The sequence below is a fragment of the Tyto alba genome, unplaced genomic scaffold (genome assembly GCF_018691265.1).
Source record: "Tyto alba isolate M040663 unplaced genomic scaffold, T.alba_DEE_v4.0 Super-Scaffold_48, whole genome shotgun sequence".
Classification (NCBI taxonomy): domain Eukaryota; kingdom Metazoa; phylum Chordata; class Aves; order Strigiformes; family Tytonidae; genus Tyto; species Tyto alba.
The window spans coordinates 10,720,554-10,743,191 of NW_024881324.1; the positions used below are offsets into that span (position 1 = coordinate 10,720,554).

At 43.0% G+C, this 22,638-nt stretch overlaps 1 protein-coding gene across 1 annotated transcript in view; it reads right to left on the reverse strand.

Annotated features, from left to right (window-relative positions):
- Positions 1 to 5,687: 5,687 nt before the first annotated feature.
- Positions 5,688 to 22,638, reverse strand: part of SYCP2L (synaptonemal complex protein 2 like) — a 28,956-nt gene continuing 12,005 nt past the window's right edge. The window contains exons 17-33 of the mRNA XM_042806637.1: positions 22,244 to 22,313; positions 22,034 to 22,079; positions 21,341 to 21,386; positions 20,219 to 20,280; positions 18,575 to 18,623; positions 17,371 to 17,426; positions 16,707 to 16,761; positions 16,003 to 16,159; positions 14,853 to 14,902; positions 12,908 to 12,971; positions 11,065 to 11,193; positions 10,192 to 10,316; positions 8,819 to 8,913; positions 7,267 to 7,366; positions 7,129 to 7,187; positions 6,558 to 6,648; positions 5,688 to 5,747 (exon numbers count right to left, since the gene is read on the reverse strand). Of these exons, the coding sequence (XP_042662571.1) occupies positions 5,688 to 5,747; positions 6,558 to 6,648; positions 7,129 to 7,187; positions 7,267 to 7,366; positions 8,819 to 8,913; positions 10,192 to 10,316; positions 11,065 to 11,193; positions 12,908 to 12,971; positions 14,853 to 14,902; positions 16,003 to 16,159; positions 16,707 to 16,761; positions 17,371 to 17,426; positions 18,575 to 18,623; positions 20,219 to 20,280; positions 21,341 to 21,386; positions 22,034 to 22,079; positions 22,244 to 22,313 (1,314 nt within the window). The remainder of the gene's footprint in view (positions 5,748 to 6,557; positions 6,649 to 7,128; positions 7,188 to 7,266; positions 7,367 to 8,818; positions 8,914 to 10,191; positions 10,317 to 11,064; positions 11,194 to 12,907; positions 12,972 to 14,852; positions 14,903 to 16,002; positions 16,160 to 16,706; positions 16,762 to 17,370; positions 17,427 to 18,574; positions 18,624 to 20,218; positions 20,281 to 21,340; positions 21,387 to 22,033; positions 22,080 to 22,243; positions 22,314 to 22,638) is intronic.

The following is a 22,638-nucleotide window of genomic DNA, read 5'->3' on the forward strand; positions in this document are numbered from 1 at the left end:
TCAAGTTTACAGGGCTTTTCTCACAGTCTGGCTATAAGTAATGTTTTCTCAATTCTTGCTCAAGATAAACAAAAACCACCCTGTAATATAAGACCAGGAAAGGCTCTCTGGCAGTGCTTTGTTCCAATATACAATAGCTCTCAGCCATTGCTGGAAACATGTCTATTTTGCAGTGCACCACTTTAAGACACAGTCTTACCATTTGGAGAAGGAGGACCTGTCCCAGCACACCTTACTGAGAGCAGGGCGAGCCAATCCCAGGTCAGGGCAAACACAAACACAGTTCCTCTGGTCACTCTACCCATTTCCAACCACAGAGGACAGCCTTTTCACTGGCATTGTGCAGCCTTCGTGTAGCCTTGCCACTAGGTAACAGTGGCCCTCTAGGCCTTGGATGGACAATTGCATTGATACAGAACATGTAGGTAAACAAACACTTGGCACAGCATCATTCCCTGAAAGAGATATGGCATAAAGATAGTGGAGGTTATAACAGGGTTTAATATTAAACTGGTTAAGAGCTTAAAATGCATGAAGCAGTTGTCCTTAATCTGAACTTTGTACTTCCCCTTTCTTTTTCTGGGTACTGATGCATGGTTTTTGCACTTCAGCACTCACATCATCTTTGCTGTTCTGGATCAGAAGAACAGGTTGAAAATTGAGCTTTATCTATTTGCACTGAAAGGAAGAAAATAAAATAAATAATTGGATAAATAACACTTAAAAGAGTGTAAGTGAACAGGCAAAGGAAACCCGCCAAGGTCAACTACCTACCTTCCAAAAGGAAATGTTCAGGTAACCCAGTTACAGATCTGTGTTGCCAAGGTATCATCTGTAGAAGCCAGATGGTCTTAAGACCATCAGGGGGTCTCAGCTCAAACGTGCTGAACTGGCCCAACAGAGCAGGAAGTGGTATGAGACGGGCTGTCCAAGATGAGAAAAAGTAATTCCTGCTCCAGATTCTGTCTCCAAACACAACTGCTACTGACTTGTCCTGGGTTGAGTGAGTGGTGGAGTTTTTTGGTGGCAAGGGAGGGGGCTATCGGGGCGGCCCCCTGTGAGAAGCTTCTCGAAGCTCCCCCAGCTCCAAGTCAGCTCCACTTCTGTTTGGGAAATTGAGCCAATTGGCTGCGCCTCTGTGATAACGTATTTAAGAAGGGACGTGGTGACGGGCAGTGGGACTGGTGAGGAGGAGTTGCTGCAGCTGCATGAACACCAAGGTCAGTGGAGGAACGGAGGAAGAAAGGAGGGGGGAGGTGTGCCGGAGCAGAGACCCCCTGTATCCTGTGGTGAGACGGCAGGGCAGCCCCCCCTGCCACCCATGGAGATCTACGGTGGAGCAGACATTGATTTACAGCCTGTTGTTCCTGCTTGGATAATCAAGGTTCTGTGCCCGAAGAAGGCCGGGGTCTCATGGGAAAAGGCAGCCCCGCTGCTGTAATTCAGCACTGTGAGGATTGCAGCATGCGGGGGAGTCCCACGCCGGAGCAGCTCGGGAAGGGCTGCAGCCGTGGGAGAGAATCCAGTCGGAGGAAGTTAGTGACCCATGACGGAGCAGTGTGGGGAACGCTGCGCCCATGGGAGGAATTCAAGTCAGAGAAAGTTTGTGGAGGACTGTCTGCTGTGAGAGGGGGACCACGATGGAGCAGGGGGTAACAAGTTTTGGACACTCCCCTCACCGAAGATGAAGGAAGTGGCAGCACTGACTGCACCCCCCATTCCCTGCCCCTGCGCCACTGGGGGAGGAGGTAGAGATATCGGGAGCAGAGCTGAGCCCGGGAAGGAGGGAGGGGTGGGGGGAAGGTGTTCTCAAGATGTGGCAATGCTTCTCACTGTCCTACTCTGTTATGTGTTGTTAGTGTCTGTAATAAATGTATGTTCTTTTTTTTCTTCCCCTAACGAGTCTGCCTTTTGCTCATGATCATAAAAGGGGGGTTTTCCCCCATCCCAGTCCTATCTTGAACCCCAAGCCTGGCTCTCTGTCCCTTCTCATTGCCGGAGGGGAAGGGAGAGAGAGCTGCTGCATTGTGGTTGGCTGTCAATCAGGCCTAAACCACGACATGACTACAGATGAAAAGACGATAAGGAAAGACCAAAACTTTGAGCATGTCCGCCCAACTTGGGCAGTCCACAGGTTACCAAGCTAGAACTCACTTTTCTTCTCAAAAGGTAAAGCCTTATATATGAAAGGATAGAAAAAGAAGTGCAGGAGTAGAAGACATCTGAGCTGTACAGTATCCCTTTCTGCTCTCCCATACCTATCACTAAAAGCAGATTTTTAGGGTTCAGACTTTTCCAATAAAACAGTTAAAAGCAAGTGTAGGTGCATCCAACATTATGATAATTTTTAATAAGGATTTCTCCTTTATCTGTGCCCTCTGAAGTGCTCAACAGTCACCCTCCATGCTTCGTAGTGACAAGTTACACAGAGATTCAACAGTAAGATATACTGCATGCATCAGTCCTGTTTTTGTAAATTATCTAGCAAAGATACCTGGATGAAAAACATTCTCAATTTTTTAGTTGCTGGAGACACCAAGAGAGCATTCTGCCAACATACATGAAAGGTGGGGAAATATAGAGAAACAGGACTTGCTACACATCTACTCCATTGTGCTGACAAAGCTTAAATGCCTAGCAGCTCTAACTTAGAAAGCAATGAGGCCATCAATCATCTCAGAAACAAAAGATCAACCATTACTGTCATAGCTTAAAAAAAAAAGTGTAAAAATTAAAAAAAAAAAAAAAAAAAAAAAAAATGTCCTTAAAGTGGAGAGAGCTGTCACACCTCACTCTCCATTTCAAGCATTCCCTTCGGGCAGTAAGCTCCTTGGAGATGCAGGTGAGCAAGCTTAAACCAGCCAAGGCAACACCCACCCCAAGAGAGATGATACATGCCTCGAGGATGCAGGTTACTAACACTGTTTCTGTGGCTCTACAAAACTTGGTATACAAGAGCAGCCACAGTGTAGAAATCTCCTCTCAATTCTTAGCTCTACTTCACATCAAGCACCTTGTTAGGCCTGGTTATACCCATCACTTTTGGCCAGGTCTTGGGGAATAAAATCGTGGGATGTATGCATATATCCAGGAACTACTGGCAGGGAGGGGCACGGCCTGGCTTGGCAGCAGGGGAGGGGGGTGACAGCAGTGGCCCCTGGGAGAAGCTTTTCAAAGCTGCCTGACTCCAGGTCAGACCCATCTCTGGCCAAGGCCAAGCCAATTAGCAAGGGTGGTTGTGCCTCTGTGATAACATATTTAAGAGGAGGAACGCAGGAGGAAAAATTGGAGTGGTGAGGAAGATACCTATACAAACACCAAGGTCAATGGAAGAATGAAACGGGGGAGAGAGGGGAAAGGAGGTTTTCTGGAGAAGATACTTCATGGTAAGAGGGCAGGCTGTCCCCCTGCAGCCCATGAAGGTCCTTGGTGGAACAGATGCTGACCTGCAGCCTGGGGATGACCCCATGCAGACCAGGTGTCTGCTCCCAAAGAAGGCCAGGACCCTGTGGAAAGCCCCCAGTGTTGTAGTTCAGCCCTGGGAGGACTAGGACAGGGCAGGAGGGACACACGCCAGAGCTCAGGAAGAGCTACAGCCCATAGAAGGGACCCACCATGGAGCAGCTTAGGAAAGGACTTATGTTAGAGAAAGTTTGTGAGGGACTGTCTGCCAGGCAAGAGACCCCATGCTGGAGCAGGAAAATAGTATGAGGAATCCTCCCCCAGAAGGACTGACTGCAACACCCATCCCCTGCTCCCCGTGCCATGGGTAGAGCTAACAGGAAAAAAGCTGAGACCAGGAAGAAGGGAGGCGTGGTGGGAATGTGTTTTTAAAATGTTGTTATACTTCTCACAGCCCTGCTCTGTTTTGTTCAGTATTGTTGGTGTTTGAAGTAAAGTGATATTCTTTTTATTCCCCTATCAAGTCAGTCTTTTGCCCATGACCATAATGGGTTAGTCACCCCTTTCCATCCTTATCTCAAGTCCTAAGCCTTTTGTTGTATTTTCCCCTTCCAAAGGGGGAAGGAGTGAGCAAGCAGCTGCATGGTCCTCAGTTGCCCTCTGGGCTCAAACCAACACCACAGCCTACCACCACACCAGGGGTACAAAAAGCACGCTGAAAACTCTGCTCCTGGGCTGCAAAACTAAACGGCTTTACAAGGCACAAGCAGAAGCTGTAACCTCTGAGGAGCTCATCTCCTATAGACAGTCACTTTGCTGAGGGCTTTGAGAGACTGGATTCAAACCAGAGCTAGAAAAACACTGAAGAGCAGCAGGAAGAGGCAGCATAGTCAGGTCACCAGGGCCAGCCCTCAAAGGAATAAGTGCAAAGTGGTGGATGCAAAAAATCTCAGCTTCAGCCCTTCACACAGCAAACAGGGAAGAGTAAACTAACAGATGTGGCAGGCATGAAAAGGTCTTGTCTTTTAAACCAGCCCAGAAGGAGAGACAACCACCCCTTGACATGGATGAAGGTGGAATCCTGACTCATGTCAACTCTAGTCAGGACTTCTTAAACTAAAGCAATTATGTGATGGCAACAACAACTTCTCATTGTTGCACTACCCTACATGACCTTCTCAAGAAGGAACACTTCCAGCTCCCCAAAATACATTCAGTGGTGAAACAAACCCTGGAAGAAGTGGGCTTTTGTCACAAAGGTACATAGTGTGCAGGGAATGATTCCCTCCACCCCAACCCACACAGCAATCAGGAGGTCAGTTTTATAAGATAAGCAGAGAGAAAGACAGAGCTTGGAAACATGCCATATTCCCACAAATTCATTAAGATGCACTAGCACGTGTGAAGTCTGCCACAGCATTAAAGGCTGCGTGTGAAGAGAAACCGTGATTTAAGGAATTCCGTCAAAGCAGAACATGATGTTAAAGAGCACTGTTTATCTGCGACTTGCTTTCAACAGACCTTTGTTTATCTAATGCTAGTTTATCTAATCTTAACATCATTCACTGTACTTTGAACTCTCCTAGAAGCCAACAGTCACTGGTTTGAAAAATAATTTCTCCAGCTTCACTTGCCATTCTCTCTGCAATGCTCCAAGACTCTTTCCCTCCAGAGACTCCAGTTTGCCATCAAGTATCTGGCCAATATCCAGTATATCCCTCTGTGCTTTTCTCTCTGCAAACCAGAATTGAGCAGCTCTGGTTTCAAGCCAGCAGTTCCCACAGTGCTGGATGCACAGAAGAAAGGCTACCCCTAACATACCCCATGCAGAGTATGCAGGACTCTGGAGTACCTTTCCACAGGCATGCACAGGGCATCAATTCAAAAGAAAGAAGGAGATTTTTATCCTGTGCAAACAATGTTTTACTCTGAATCAATCATTAAATGCTTTTACATTTGATAAAGGTAATATCTTTGAGCAGAATATTCAAAGCCTGTACATGCATCCATCTGTTTAGTTTATTTTCTATTTCTTTGGTATTTAATGGATCCATCTTGCAATTTTGCAGAAAAAAAAAATGTATGTTATCAACACAGGGGTCACAACCAGATCACTCAGCAGCATATATTCTTTAAGAAAAAAAAAAAAGGCTCAATATCATTGCTTTTTTCTTTCCCTTTTTTTTCTTTCCATTTAAAATAGATTACCATCCTTCACAGGACCATCTTCTCTATGCTGCATAAGGTGCTCAAATGTTAAGAGCTCTAAGGATTTCAGGGGTTTGTTAGTCAGAAGCAACAATGAACACATTGTTTTCTACTGCCTTCTTCACTGAGTGTTCATACTGCAGGGAAGGAAAAAAAAGATAATGAAAAACATTACAATAGTTTACACAAATGTTTCTATTGCACAAGAAAAGAAACTGTAGAGATCCTCAGCACATGGACCTTTCTTCAGCTCTGTGCACTGCAGACACATGGTATTGTACACATCATAGCAATCCATCAGTCTTAATGCAGGAATGTTAAGCCCCAAAAGCCATCAGGTCTGCACGTAAAAGCTGCAACAGCAGCAGTATCAAAAATACATGCACACGTGATGGGGGTGGACAAGATGGATGCTAAGCAATGTATCAAAGTTAGAGCATTCATCTTAATTTATAGATTAAAAAGAGGGCTTATGTTAGTGATTAGACTCCGAAGAGTTTAAGAACTTAAAATATTTTAATGCGATACAAGGTAAATAAATAAATTTGGTTTTCAGAAATCAAACTTGGAGGCATCAAGACTAGACATTGCCAGATCCAAAAAGCAGATGACAGAAAACATGCAAGGTGGTGTTAGTCTGCAGGGCTCCTAGCCACAGGATGTCACAAACACAACTCCAAGGGCAAGTGGGACAAAGCAACAGAAGAGAACTGCATTAAGAGTCACCAACTACATAAAAACCAGCCTCAGCATAAAGGAATCCCTGAAATATGAACCCAGGAGAAGCATCACTACCCGACCGTCCATGTCCTTACCTTCTCCCTCAGGCAAGTGATTTTTGACCACTTGCCCGAATCCCTAGCAGGTCACACACTGCTTTCTCAATGCTTTCCATGCATTAGAACTGGGGGCCCCAGAAAAAAACAGCCCCATGCATCATACCGTACAGAGCTGCTTGAGTACTGCACATACCCCGTTGACTTCTGGACAGTGTCAGCAAAAGTTGCTGTTTCACCCAGGGCCGAGTCAGACTGAATTCTGGAAGAAAAGTGAGCTTGGCTAGTTTCTGTGAAGTGTTAGTACTTACTGATAAAATTTGAACAGATATATTTACTGATAAAAATGAACCTGAGGATTCCTCCTTTTGCAGTTTTTTGCTCAGCAGTTGCACTAACAGTATCTTTTACATAGGAAATCATCACCTCCTTCTACCTCCTCCGACCCCTAGATACAGTCATGACCAGAAGGTGCACCTTGTTCCAGATCCTAGTACAGGTCTCTTGAAGGATGTGCCTGTCCTGCACAATTTCTCATGCAGAGTGTCCCTAACTACACCTTAGTCCCAATTCAAAACCCTCATGAAGCTGCAAAGGCTCCATCAATGGACATCAAGTGGAGAAGCCACACTGGGTTCAGAATACTTCCCAATATATCAGCAAGGGTACCACCAGCCTAACTAGTACCCTCTTTGACCATCAGAGGACTCGTAAGCATGCAGAACAGATGGTAGAGACATACCTTTGTGTTTGCTGGTTGCAGAAAGCATTCAGTTTGATCAACTGTGTGTTCCAATAGTCCTAAAAAGAGCCCCAAAGAAAACCCCATTACTTGGGAAGGGGTACCTCCATGGGCTGACGCATAAGTGGTCATACACACCACTGCATCCTTTTCCATTTCTGTCAAGACCTGAGCTTCCTTCTCAAGACCAGCAAGCTCTTCAACAACGATCTTGTAGAAGGTCTCCAGCTTACTCAACCTAGTGATGGAGAACAGAAACAGGTTTGACACTTCAATGTGCAGTAGGCACAAAAGAGATGACAACCCCTTCAGCACCAAACCTGCTTTTAGGCAGAAGCAAGTGTCCTTGCTGAACTACATGGGTCAGTTTTGTTCTCAGGTATGTCACAGAGCACATGAATAGCTGTACTAAGTCAAACTGAAGATGAGTTTAGCTACATAGCCTGTCTCAAAGAGCAGCCAGTAACGGAGGCCAAGGAAAGAGCATACAACAGGGTTCCCAGTGCAACACTTGCCCTACATACTTTCCCAGCCTCCAGGGATTTCAGCAAAGATTTCCCAAGCTGAAGACAGCATCTTGGCACAAATAATGAGTTTTTCTACCATGGGTTTAATATACATACATGGTGTTGCCGCACAATCCCAGCAATTTCTAAACCTTAACCATCAACACCTTTATTCGCTTGGGTTTGCTACCTTTCCCTGCCAGTGGGATGCCAAGCCATCACCTAATGGTGATTATAGAAACTACCCTTCTGGGGTAGGACTAATTTGACACTGCTCTGTCCCCACTATCCGGTAGCTCTGGTTGGCTCCAAGTTACACAATTAATAACAAAGCATGGCAGCAGCTCATCACCGTCTACTCTTATATCCTACCCCAAAACATCCTCTGATTTTGTTTTTGGAACACAAATTTCTCCATGTACCTTAACAACAAGTAAATTCTGTTCATACAGATCCTACTGACAACAGGGATTTTGCACTTTAAAGGCTACTATTTCATACTGCATTAGACCTAAATCCTGCAAACTGAATGTCTAATAGATACAGAGGCCTAATAGACTTACTCATATTTTAGGCTATACTTGTTCTTCACTAACAAATCTATAACTGTAAGTGATTTATCTAGCTCCTATCTGAGAAATTTGACAACCTGTAATGCACAGGACCTTCTTAAAGCTGCATCTGTTGAGCACCTGTAAAGTCCACTACTTGTACTTATTTTGTGCACATGGAAACAATCTACAGAAATGGGTCTATATCAGACTCCCTTCCCCCTTACTTTTCTTCTCTCCCACTTCATTAAGCAAATCAGAGCCTGGCTTCTTTCTTAAAAGATGTAGCAACAGAAGCTACTAAGTGTAAGAAGAGAGTTTATAAACATTTTTGAACGTTGATGACAATCAGAAGACAATCTAAGGACTGCTTCATCAGCTGCTCCTAACTCAAGCTTGCTTTGCACTAATTAAACCACCCACTCTCCTGTCACAGGAAAAGCAGGATACATCATCACAGGCGCTATGGTTCTGACAGAAAAGCAAGACACACACACAATTTATTTTGCCTTACAAATCATAATAAATGCAATAGCTTACTGTCAGCTTGGCTTATAAAGAGTCATTCCTTTTCACATTAATCAAAATTTACACAAAGTTGAAGCTGTCTTCAGCCAACAGCAGACAATTTACCTGCACTTGTGTATCTGGTTCAGCAGGGTAGTGAAACTCTTCTCCGAAGTCCTCAGGGCATTCTGTATGCCGGTCTCCATCCTTTTGTACCGGGACTAGTCACAGGATGCACTGTTAGGGATGGGCAATGTCCCAACCCTAAACCTAGAAGTCTAGCTTGCAAAAGATTTCCCTGGAATGCAAATCCCTCTGCAGCCTGCTGTTTCAGCTTAGTGGAAGCCATCTTAAGTCAAATTTAGACTAATATGACATCTAGGCTGGGTACTGCAAATTTAATTCAGCCACGCTAGTTATAGCAACCACCTCTCTGTAACCCACGTGACTTCAGGTCAGGGTCATGTGATCCAGCCAGCAAAGCAGTGAGCTTCACCCATACTCCAACACACAACCAGGTCTTTGTTAGCACCCCTTCAGATCAGTATTAATACAAACCATGCGCATTTTAATCGTAACTGATTTTTAAATACAACCATCTCCAGCCTTGATTCAAGGATTTAGTGCCAAAAGTTTAGTATGAACACCTAGCACTAGTTAAAAAAAAAAAATCATGGTTGCACAATACAAAGTGCTGATCCAGTACGAGTCTGCTCTGCTGTGTCTGGTTTGTTCAAAGCTTTTAAACACGAAAAGATTTTGTGATGGTCAGATACTGTCCTCTCATATTAAACTTGGTTTAATGGTTTAATGCCCACATTACTTGTTATAGCTAAATCAACAGTAGCAGTTGGTTGCTCGCACTGCATCTCAAGTATGTCTATACAGTTCAGTGAACAAGAATACGCAGCGCATATACTACCAATTGCACAACCAACACTTCCACATACCATTAAGCTCAAAGATAAAAGCATGTCCTTATGGATCTACACATGTTCTAGTCAATAGGTGCAGCCTGTAATGCTTCCTGTTTATCATTATCAAAGAGTTGCATAGTCTTACACTGCAATGAAACTTCTCTGTGCTCCAAAAGGGAGTTTCTGTATTTTTTTATACATGCCCATGAGGACAATGGCCCACAGTTCCAAGGTAGATACACTGTCACTACACTGGGTTACCTTTCAAAAAGCTTTGACCCCATCCCTCTGAGGAAAGTATCTGAAATGCCTAACCAAATTTGATATTCCAACATATAAGATAAAAAAAGGAAAGACCTAATTGCAACTTCCTTTATGCCTTTGCTGTAACACTTCTCTGACTATACAGGTCGTGCAGAATGCTTCTAAGAGCTCCAGGCTAACAGACACTGCAGTCCAAACCCTACTCCTGAGCACAAAATAAAGATGGGATATTTGCACCAACTCCCCTGGTGATACAAAGGTAATTTCACATACTATGAGAAAATGCCACACAGCGCCTAAGTTGAGAATGCACATTACCCAGAACCATTTCTTTAGTCGGTCAATCAAGCTTTCAAATGCAGTAATCAACAGAGTATCACTGAAGTCCTCATGCAGCAACTTGGAAAAAACTTCATCATCCACACTATCATCCATTTCCTGACCTAGGAGAGAGCGTATGCCCAGTTAGTACCATGCTGGAGGGCTTACTGGAATAGAAACCTTCCTGCTACTGAAGGGTTCATCATTCATGTGAACACCATTTGTTAGAGTAGCATTTGAGTCTTGCTCTTCTAGACCTCACAAGTAGGAGGCAAACTGCCCCAAAATGCATCGAGAAAGACTTGTTAGAAAGCAGCATGGAGGAAAAGGCACAACACTAACCAAACACAAAGAGCAACACAGAGATAATGAGGCAAAAGCACAGCACAAGGAGGGGGGGGGCGGGAGGGAAGGGAAAAAAAAAAATAAAGGCAGGCCATTGTTTTCCTGTCTTCTACTTATTCATTACAAGAAAACCTAACCCCCTTCTGTTCAGGGTCAGTAGTGTTTTGCAGTTACTTTGTCCCTTATCTGCATGGTTTTTTTCAGTTTGTGGTTTTTGTTTTTGTTTTTTCTAATAGGTCTGGACAATCACTATTAGAAAGACAAGAAAATGCAGACATCACTGAATGTCTTCCCAAGTGGACTGTGGTTAGGGAACCCAAATTTCCTTATTCACACTTCTACATACATGATACCCAATAGCAGTGCCACAATACACTCCTTTTGCTACATTTTGACTTCTGGAGAAGATATCTTCCTTACAGATACCACTCTTGAAGCTTCCATATGACTGATTTCTACCATCAAAAAAAAAAAAAAAAATCAAAGCATTTAAATATTTCACCTTGATTGCCAACCTGGCTTTACCTGTTTGGATCTCCGCTTCCTTCTCTACTGAATCAAAAAGTTTCCTTGGCTTATGGGAAGCAGAGGACAAATGACTTGTTTCCCAGCTGGAAAATTTAAGCTTTTTTACGACAGTGCCACTTAATATATCTATAAAGAGAACAGAAGATGTTTCAGAAAATACCTGTTCTTTTGCATGAGGTACGTGGCAGTACCTACCAGCTACTCAAGCTGAAACCATCACTGGAATTAGAAATGCCACAGAAAGGCAGGCAACTTAATTTTAGGGTCTGACATCACACTTACAGGACAGGATAAGCCTGCACCAGCAAGTCTCTTCCCTTACAAAAGCAGACAACTAGACTAACTGGTGCTATGCAGGTAAGTAGAAAGCTACCATATCTCTACTTTAAAGACAACTTAATTTATTGACCTACTAGTCTAACCATAAAAAAAATACTTCTTGTCCAGTTTCTTCCCATTTTCTTTTCCAACCCAAGCTTCCAATCTGTTTATGCTCATTTGTTCCTAAGCAAATTTCAGCTGTTCCTTAAAAAAAAAAAAAAATGCATAAATACAGAAGAGGGAGAAAAATTAACCACACTGATAACAGCCTTTTCTGCAGCTTCACTAGGGTTGCCGTACAATTGCTTTTAACTGAAGAAAACCCTTAGGAACACTGTGAGGGAGGCTGCAGCCTGTATTTCAAGGAAAACTTTCAAAAAAAAAAAAATCATCCTTTTGTCTCAAAATCATCCTTTTGTCTCACTGTCCACTTTTCAGAGCTCAGTAAGGTGCCTGTGACCAACTGCCTCTCTGGAATCTCTATAGGGCATAAAGCAGGAAGGTGGTGGAGCCCAGGACAAGGACGACAGTTGGACCACAAGGATCACACTGAAATAGATTTAGGGGTCACAGAGCAAGAGTCCAGATGCAGTCACAGATCACACCTGACATTCCTGAACACAACACCACTTACGCCTCTGCATGGTATCAACTCGTCTCCCAACTGTAAGACTGTACAGTAAACAGAGATAAAAATTAAGTCCTTAAGCACTTATCTTCCCCTAAAATTAGGCAGATGTGTGGGTGCAGTGAAGGTATTCTGCAAATTCTGGACAGGTAAGACACATTGGGAACATGAACATAGCCAGCTCATAAGAAAGGAGATGCTTTTGTCCAAGACCAAAGCTTCAGTGACTTGGTTCATAGTCACAACAATGACTTTAAGACAGTCTCTCAGAACTACATCAGCATCAAGAATATTAGGATGAAGATTAGCCCATTGCTGCTTGACTTTCTTGAAGTTCAGTTGTTTCCAATCACAAAGAGACTGTGTTGAAGTTCTGAAATAGTTTATGCAAGTTCAGTTTCATTAAAAAGTCTCTAAGTGCCACTTACCCCAAAAAATGCTACAGCAGTAACAAGCATCAGCACAAGTCACCATTTACCAAATGCTTATAATGAGGGTCTACTCTATATTCTTAGGTATAAAGAAAGTTGACAACTTTCAGGGATGCTTGTTTTTTTAAAACTGAAGTTGCACTGTATTTTCAAATCATTAAAAATTAGTTTTCATGTGTCTCGAGTCACTAGTTTGTAAATCCCCTGCTCTTAATAGCTACACTATGAGCTCCCCTGGGAACAAAGACAAGATTTAAGAGTTATTGGTGAGTTCAGGAATGTATATAAAAGCACCTCACCATAGTCAGTCACGATATACAAAACAGAAATAGAAGGTCTTTCTTATGCAAAAAGTATCTCAAAAACTCAGTGCTTATTTGTTTTTGAAAGAAAACTACAATTTTCACAACACCCCCTTCTACTTTTAAACAACTCTTCCATATTATTGAAACTAACAAACCTGAGTCCTTCCGCTTAAAACTTTCTTTTTCTCTCGACAGTGTGTCAGATGCATCGTGAAAATTCTAAGGAGAGAAGGAAAACAGAGTAAGGTAGCTTGTCTGCAGTGCGGGGTGGATGTCAGGGACTCATCTAGTCATAGGAAGCAAAGTGACACGATGCACTGGTTTTCGGTGAAAAGTCTACTGACAGCAGGTTAGGAGGAGTTTAAGGGCTGCATACTGCACCTGCGTGGCCGCCTCCTCATCCCTGGAAGAGCCCTTGGCAGACACATCAAGTGATAGCAGACCCCCTTCTTGCTCCGAGAGCACTTCATCTGTGTGAGAGATCAGCCAGACACAGGCAAGAGAGGTTGAATCCTGTATTGACTCGGAACCTCAATTTAATGACATAGACAAAAAAAGAAACCACCGCCCTCTCCTTTATCTCTTCACACAAGGAACAGACAGTGGCTCAAATTCAGCCCAAAGGCTGTTTCATTTCTGGCTGCCAGTTAAGTTCATTCCCTCACCTCTCATTAGCCCCAGTTAATGTTCTCCCTACTCAAGAGACTACAAACAATATCCATCCCTCATAGCCATTACAAGAAATATCACAAGGCAATATGCTTATGAAGAAAATGTGAAAGCAAAATTAAAAAAAAAAAAAAAACAAAACAAAAAAACACACCCAAAAAGCACACACACATATCAAAACAACCGATATCAAAACAAAAGGCACTGAAGATGATTAAAAAGAAATACCAGAAAGATCCACTCCAAGTAAATTGTCTTCATTGAAGCCTTTTTTCCCTATAATCCTCTTTTGGGCTCTTTTCGTTGATGCTCCCTGCCAAAACAAAACCAAGTCTAAGCACATATTTTATTTAATTATTACTACAAAAGTAGGATTTTGGGTTGGTTTGGATTTTTTTTTTTTTGTTGGGGGTGTTTGGTTGATTTTAAACACACTAAGGGCACTGAAATATGCCTAACATACTGGTGTTCCAACACTGAAGGAGATCTGTGCTGTGAAGTTCAATGCATATGCAAGTTATCTATCCTTTTAGCAATTAGAGTTGTATAGTGGATGAAGTTTTCATTAGCAGAATGAAAGCCTTTTAGTCAAGGAAAAGAAAAATGAAAGGTTTCCAGAGGAAATAAGAGCTTTTAATGCAACTAGCAGTTCTGGAGATTTTTTTTTTTTGCCAAACTTTCTGTAATTATGCAGGGATCCCTCCAGAACATTTTCTACACAGCATTTAATGGCTGGGCAGTGGAAACGCCTGGCATTGCTAAACTGTATTTTATTTTGCTTCATGTATGTCTGGCCCACTAACTCCCCCATCAATATAATCCATGGTTAGTATTCCCAGACCTATAGCTAAAAGTGGAGAGGGACAGTGCCTGAACTAGGACTAAGCACAAGCATAGGATTTGGAATAAAAGCCCTGAAAATTACCAACAAAATGCAGAGGTGAACATGAGCTTTCCCAAGGCACCACAGGGTACAGGGCAGAGGACAGCATGGGGACACAGCCTGGCAGGACCCAGCTAGGATTTCTGCAGGTATTTGGATAGGCAGCTCCAGCTCTTGGCATGCCCCAAGGGCTGAACTCATCCCTCAGAGTGACACCTGCATCAGCCAAGGCAGGTATCACACCAAGCATGCCAACTCCGGCCCAATTTTCCATCTATCACAGGTAAATATTACAGTTTTATGACAACTTGCTTAGGGCTCATGCACAGTTGTTTCTATAAAGTTTCACATGTCTTCCTAAGACTTCCCTATTTCCCCAGCTTCTAGCAGACCAACACAGGCTCAGCAACACCTGAGCAGGAAAATTTGTCCACCAGAACACTTGAAAAGAAATAAACTGGTGTGATCTTTAATTCCTACTCATTTGTATACATTTTGCATACATAATGTTTTTAAATCTGAGGCATCTAAGCATGACACCTCCTTACCTTGTTTGGCTGGTAGTCACTGCCACTACTTGTAGAAGACACTGGAAGCACTGCAAGGAGAAAAGCTTACCTGGTTATTGACATTACTGCATGCCTTACCCAGTTAAGGTTTGTGTCACAGCTAAATAATCCAGTTTTTAGTTTGGTTCTCTTAGTATTTACAAAAGAAAATTTCACAACACTTGCATTAGGCTTCAAAACTCCTTTCTAACAAAAGCTGCTAAATGATGAAAAAAATGGATGCAACTCGCTGCATCCCGAGTAGCTGCCAGAAAAGGAGCAGGCTCAGCAGTTTGTTTGATGGTCCCCAAGCCCTAGGCTGGGGTGCATGGGCTGGCACTGGAACGAGAACAACTCTTCCCACAGAAGCATACTATAAAGCATAATTTCCTCCCTCGACTTTCTTTTGCTTTTTCATCCCTATGGAAACCAATAGCTACCTAAGCAAGGCTCATTCTCCATGAGAGGGACAGAGACATTCCAACTCTTTCCGCGCAATTTAGTTTGAATTTGGAGGTCCCAGCAGCCAGCCCAGCCGTGAAACACAGCCACAGGGAACATCTGGTGTTGGTCAGGTGCAAACAGAGGATGCTATCAGAGATTAATCACATCTGATTTTGTAAATCACTCTGAGGACAATTGGCCTGTCAGTGTTTAAACAGGGGAGCAGGGCGCCATGGTCTGCAAACTACCCATTTTTTTCAAGGTTTATTCACCACGTCAATTGTATTTCCAGAGAGATGAGGAGTGGAAAGTTGTAGGGAAGAGGTGTGGCAGTTCCAGAGAGATCTTCCTCCTCTTGTATTCACAAGCACCCACCCAACCATCAGCTCAGCACCTCTGGCCTCTTCAGCTCCATTACATAGAGAGCTGCACCCACAGAGACATTCAGGTGCCAAATTCCCACCTGGACATTTGAACTCCAGCACATTCACTGGAGGAAAAGGGATGGGAGCCCAGTTCTTTGAGCACAAGGATGCACAGCACACCTCCTCCACAGGGCACCCCTCACTGCTGGCCTTGAGCCTGCTCTCTCCTACTCAGTTCACGACACAGCTAAATCCTTCTACTCAAACTAGCATCAGTCATTTCCTTACCTGCAGTACAGAATGCCACATATAGCTAAGTGCCAACAAGGGACCAAACTTACCTTTTAATTTACTTTTCACCCCTGGTCTTTTTCGGGCATAGTCAAGAGATTTTGGCAACGACTGTTTCTCAGGCTCAAGGATCCAGCTTTTTTCACTCTGATCAGTACTTGTATTTTCACTGTTGCTTTCAGAGAAAAGATGGTTTCTGTAACTGGACTAAAGTATTAAGAGTTAGTCCTGCTCAGTCAGCTCCTGGCCACCCAGAAATCCCCCAACCATTCCCCTTCATTTACTACCAAATTATTACATTTCTTCCCCCCCCACAGTGCAACACCTGAAGTATTTTAAGGTGTGAAAGTCTGCTAAAACAGCAACAGTTAGTTGTCAAAAACCAGCAGTATAAAACCACCAAGGTGCAGATGCTTGTCCTTTGCCAACATGGGGTTTACAGCATCCTCTGCCCTCGTCTACCCTTCCCTCCTGCATCTAGATAAAAGCTCACAAGGAGGAAAGCCTCAGCATGCCCAAGTTGCAGCCTAGATGACAGTGAGGAAAAAATGAACACAGACATTCGCTCACTGGCCTGGCAGTCCTGGTGCCCCCTGAGCAGTGCGCTCAGTAGCAACAAGTGGGCCATTTTGAGACTCCCAGACTCACGCTCCTCCACCTCCATCCTGGATAAGCCTTAAACTTCAGCCTCTTTAAGGGCGCAACTAATTCGTACAGGTGGATACACACAGCAGTCAAAGCACACACAACCTACCCGCCTTCTCTTGAGCTTGTTTGAATCCTTGTTCTTGTTTCCCGTTTCGTAATTCCTGCCAAGCAATCCATAAAGACCCGAGTTAGACTAGCAGATGCTGCAATAGCACATCACAGCAGTGCAGAAGGGGCACAGCCAAATAGCAGTGGCAGAGCTCCTGAACAGATCAGCAGGAGGACCTGTGCAGTCGTTAGCAGAGTTCGTCTTTGGTTGGTTTCTGAAAGGGATATCTGAATCAGAGATATCTGAAATTTGGCACCTTTTAAAAGCAAAATCAGGCTACATACATACAGGTGGCAAGTCCCTGGCAGCTTGCTGTAAATGGAAGTGGCCAAGGAAAGGCAGAAAGTTTTAGCATTTTTCAAAAATTAAATCAGTAATTTAGGCACGTGATCAGGAAAGGGAGATGTTTAAGAGTAAAAGTCTTATTATTGTCCAAGTGGACAGAAGTCATTGTTCTCTCTAGTAACTTTTATATTCTCAGGTACTATTTAAATATTTGTATTGATAACATCCACAGGTACTGTGGCAGCTAAGCAAGGAACTATTTTAATAGAAACATCATACAGACTTTTTGATCCCAACCTAAACCAGCTTAACTAAGGCAATGAACTCTTCTTTCACAGAGCAAAAGTTCATAAATAGCACGTGTATAATCCTATACCTCTGATTTTGTGAAGAATCTTTCTGGCCAAAAATCTTCCTTTTGGCTTCAGCAACCTAAAAGAGAACCAGATATTTGTCTTATAGTCCAATTACCTCATAATATAACCTATAAATATAAAACATATCAGAACTCAGAAGGGCTAAAGGATTGGAATTAAAAATCCAGCAGGGAAATTCAACTTTTTAATGAAATGAGATTTGAAAGAGTGTCATAAATTTTAACAGACAAACATTTGTTGACTTAAACAGAGTTCCTTTCTCTTTTCCTTGCTTTATGAATAACTCTCACTTTAAGTAATAACATCATAATAAACGTCATTTTAAGCAGGAACACTGGTTAAATGCATGCTGCAAGGACCAGCTGTGTCCCCACAGCCCTGTCCCACGGGGCCTGGTGCCGTGGAGCAGGGTTTTCTGCTGACACCCAGTGGCAGTAGCGAGGATGGGATGGTGTCCAGTTTACAACAAATTTGGGGTGTATCGTTCAGCACCCATTGCCTCTGAATTAACAGGCAGCAGGGACAGCACCCGCACCGGGCAAGAGTCTGAAAGCCAAAGGGTTTGTACGGTTGAGCCACCTTGATGGAAGCCATCAGAAGCAAGTTTTCAGCTTCCTGGGAAAACACTGCACTGGTCAAAGCTTCAAAGCAGGCAGAGCAGCTCATTTTTATTTGATTTTTTTTCCAACAATCTGCGAATATAAGTCAAACAACTTCCAACAGAAGTTTTGTGAAGACTGATTTTAACCAGGGTTTCCTGATGTGTAAAGTGTGGCTCAAGATGCATTTCAGCCCTTTCTGGTTTAACCTAGGAATGCAGAGAGAAGGACACTCAGCAATCTGCTTTAAATATTCAGTAAAATGCAGATGTTGGCCTTCAATCACAAAGGTATCCCACAGCATCACTCAAGCACCAGCTCAAATTTTTGTTGCAGTTGGTTTTGTCATACACTACACGCCACAATATTTAAGTAGTGATGAGCATTCTCCCTACCTGAAAAAAAAAAAAAAAAAAAAAAACAAACACATTTCCATGTATAGCACCCTACAGGAAAAACAAGAACCTCAGATTCCCAATTGCCTGTTTTGCTATAACAGCATGTCCATCCTTATTGCCAAGATATCTCCTGCTTCAAATTAATACTGTTAGCTGCTGAGCTGTGACCTTAGCGCATCTCCCCACAGCTTCTGTCTTGACTTTACCTTTTCATGACTTGCAGAGTCTGAGTTTTCAAAGTCATAGATTTCCTTCCTGCAAGACAACATATATGTGGTAGTGACATACAATTGTGAAGAATCACCCTATAGAAATTCACTAAGAATATGGGGGGGAAGATATAATATGGTTTGTTTCCACTCCCCTCCCCTATGAACGCTGTTATACAGTAAACACTGAGATACCTTATACGCCTACAAATGCTGTCTTCTCAACTTGTAAAAAAATATTTGTTCCCTTCCTATTTAGTCCTATTATCATCTGCCTTGATTCTCACCTTTTCAATTGTAAAATCTGAATAGTTCACTTAAAATTAAAAAGATACAAGTTAGTCTATCCCTGTTTACGTAGTGGACATTTTGTTCGCCTATCACCAGTAATACTACGTGGTAGGAAGAAATAATGAATGAAAATATTTCAGAAGCATTTAAGAGAAAAAAATCCATTTGATTCCCTTCTGAAAATTCTAACATTTAACGTTTGTTCTCTAACCACCTTCTCCGTATGCATCCATATTTTGTTTTCATGTCTTTCAACATTTAAACTTAACTGTTCCTTTATTTCTTTCTCCAAAACGTAACTATTTAAAAAAAATCCTACAATTACTGCTTAATCTACAGTACACCCTCTCCTTCTTACTAGTGAAAAAATGGGAAGACTGGAGAACTGAGCTCTTCGTGAAAGACTTCTACAGGAAATAAACGCTCATTTTCAGATGAAACACTAGAGGGAGCAGAATGACCAAGCTAAGTAGTTCTTCACCTCCAACTTCTACAATGTTACTCCTGTTGTTCTTTGGTCTTAAAACACATAACTTGTAGTTCTGCATCAAGGTTTCCCATTCTTATCTACAATCAATCAAAAAATTCATCTAAACATTTGGTTTGGAGGTTTCGGGTTTTTTTTTTTATTTTTTTGTTTGTTTATTTTAGTTGTTTTTTTTAACCTAAAAGTCGGTAGACAGAAGCAGGATACCCACGGAAGACCCAGAACAGCCAGAATCGCAGCAGAGATCCTCGCATACGGTTCACTTGCTCTCCCACCCAGCAGCAGACAGCAACTTGCACACAATATTCAGCAGAAAGGGCAGGAGGAGGGTGCAACAAGACAGACTTCCAGTGCCACAGAATGCACATGGCCCTCAAACCCTCGAGTGCCTCTGCCCGTGGCACCACAGGCTTTGAACATGAGCAGAGCCCTGCATGGGTGTGAGGGAAGGGGAAAAACGGAAAGAAACTGCCTTGAATCTCTAGGATACACAATGCCAAAGAACTGGGACAGTATCTGAAAAAGCTTGGCTGTCTGTGAAAGAAGCTGCCACTCACAACTCAACTCACTAGAGGATGAGGAGGATTACGGTTGGGTGAGAAAAAACAGAGAAGCCAATGTATTACAGAGGTGAGGGAATTTTTGCCAGCCTAGAGTTAGCTTCTGAATTCTTTATTGCTTTGGGGACGCAGAGGTTCCTACTGAGACAAGTTATGACCCTTCACAGCCTCCTGCTTGTTGTGCTGTCTGTTCTGTTCAGACAGCCCACCCCGTAGGCACACTTGCTCCCCCATTAGTGCTAAAAATGGTCTAAAACCACCTGGTACACCCGACCCTGCATGGGCTTAGGGCTTGTGTCATACCTGCCTTCAGTCTTCTGCTTGGCTGATCTTGTTTTTCTGTTCCTCTTCTCCCAGGTAACAGTCTTCTGAAAAGGAGAAGAGTTGCAGGATCTAAAGCTACAATATGCAAAGTCATGTTCTTATCCTAGAGCCTACTAAAACCAGAGATAAGGAGTGCCAGGAAACTTTGTTCCTTCTATATTGCAACAGCTGTCCATCTTCATTTCCTGCAGTTCTTTCCTACTAGAAAGCATGGAAGTCCTGGAACTAAACTGGGTGGAAGGGAGGGAGGTGGCAGGGGCAGGGCAGGCAAGTCAGCGAGGATACAGAAAGTAATAGTTCAAAAGCGTTGGTTTCATTGTGCAGTGGGCAAGCGTTACAAAATCTTTGAACTGTCAGTTAAAAAATAATTTTAAAAGAAAATCTGAACTAGTACCTGGAAATGTAAACCCAAGAACAAGTCTAAAATGTGATTTCTTACTCCAAATTAAAATTATTGCTTTGGGAATTGAATTTCTCCCATCCAAGTATAAAAAGAATCCATGCACTACGCACACCAATAGAAATTTCCAAGTGCTCAAGTTGTCTGAAGAAATGCAATTACAGGTGTCTCTTAGCTGTTTGTTAGATTACCCAGGTGGCAAGCTCCTCTGCCAGGAGTACAAGTACAGATCTAGTGTGGGGGGATCATTAGAGCTGGGATACAAAACCAAATAAACATGTCCACAGACTTACAAGACTTGCTTCCCGAAGGGAAGCAAATCTTTGCTCTTGCAGACCATGTCTAAGTCTTACAACATCCGAGTTTGTCGCACACACAGCCAGGCTGGTTGCCCACACGCCATGCTCCTGGACACAAGCACAGCACACTGCTGCCGGGGGGTACATACTGAATCAACTCAGCTGAGCTTGAATTACTTGGTTGGGCCACATTAGGCTGAAGTGAGCAGCCATTGCCTCTGCAGCTTGCTTTTGGTGCTAAATAGCATGTTACAGCAGGTACAAATGACACTATGTGGGCTTTGGACACCACTCAATGGCAGGAGTGGGTCAACCCATCCTAGCTGTCTTCTGCAACTCCACCAAAGCATCTCTACCCTGCCCCTTGTCTCTTCACTCAGGTGGGCCCCACAGCAAACATACCTTTGATGTCGACTCCTCCACGGGTGGCTCTTCTAGGGGCTTCTCACTGGGGACAAGAGGACACGTGAGGGGAATTGCAGTGCTGAGGGGCTGTTCATTTAAAGCCCAAAGAGTCAGTTTGTGAAGTGCCAAGAGGCAAAAAAAAAAAAAAAACAAAACAAAACATGCTTGTACCAATTGGCATTAGAGCAGTGGTTTAAAAGCTGTGTAGTGAAGAAAGCTAATGAGTAGTTCTACAGAAGTCCAACTCATTAACTGTAAGAAATACTCTCCTACAAATCTCTGGAAAAAGGTATTACTAATGCCAAGGTGAACTCAAATTCACACATTCTTTCACAAAAGTCACGATCCCTGTTATGAAAAACTACATATCTGGTAAGCTGCAGTTACACAGCTGAAGTTAAACTCTAATATAGCTGTATACTTCTCTAATATTTAGATTAAATCAATGGTGAGAGAGAAAAGTCACACCAAAGTAGCAGACAAGCCAGTAACCAAACATCACTATTCTTCAACTCCAAAGTTCTGTAACTCCAGGCAGCCAGCCTGGGTGGCAAAACAGAATTATTTCTTCTGTTTAACGATTGATGGAATAAACCTCAAAAATCACATGCATTAAAACCCTAAGAGAGGGAAAACAACACAAAACCAGAAAAAATCCACCTTGTAACTTTTTGTGTGCAAGACACTCACCTAGGCTTAGCTTTCATCCTTGGAGATGAAGTTTTGGACTTTTCTACTGAAGAAGACAAGGAAACCACAGCTTCACTCTCTGGAGCTACTATTAAACATTATCTGCTTTTGCTATAAGGCCCACAAATGCAGAGCCTTCACCATGTCACCTGGGTGACACTTAACTGGGTCAGACTTAAGGAACTGAAGGGAGCCATGCCTGACCTGAGCGTTCATTAGCATCTTCCACATCAGCCTGCTGGTTCACTGTACTCGTGGTGACATCAGAGTTCACCATTTCCTGCTGAGACATGAAACCATGAACAGAACATGCATATGACCAATAAAGAAATGGTGCTTTTTTAGGAATACAGATTTTCCGTGCTATCCTGCAGCACAGCTGGATGACAGGTTCACCATTAAACCCATAAAAATATTTTGGGTTGAATACAAGAAATACGATGAGCTTCTCACTAGGAGCATCCCACCACCCCCTTTATAAGGGGGAGTAAAATTCCTTTTTTCTTTTTGAAGCATTTTTGCCAAAATTTCAGCCCTGGAGGCAAGCGTTTGGGCTGTCCTCCCACCGATATAAGATGGAGTTTGAAAACACTGTTGATTTGGGT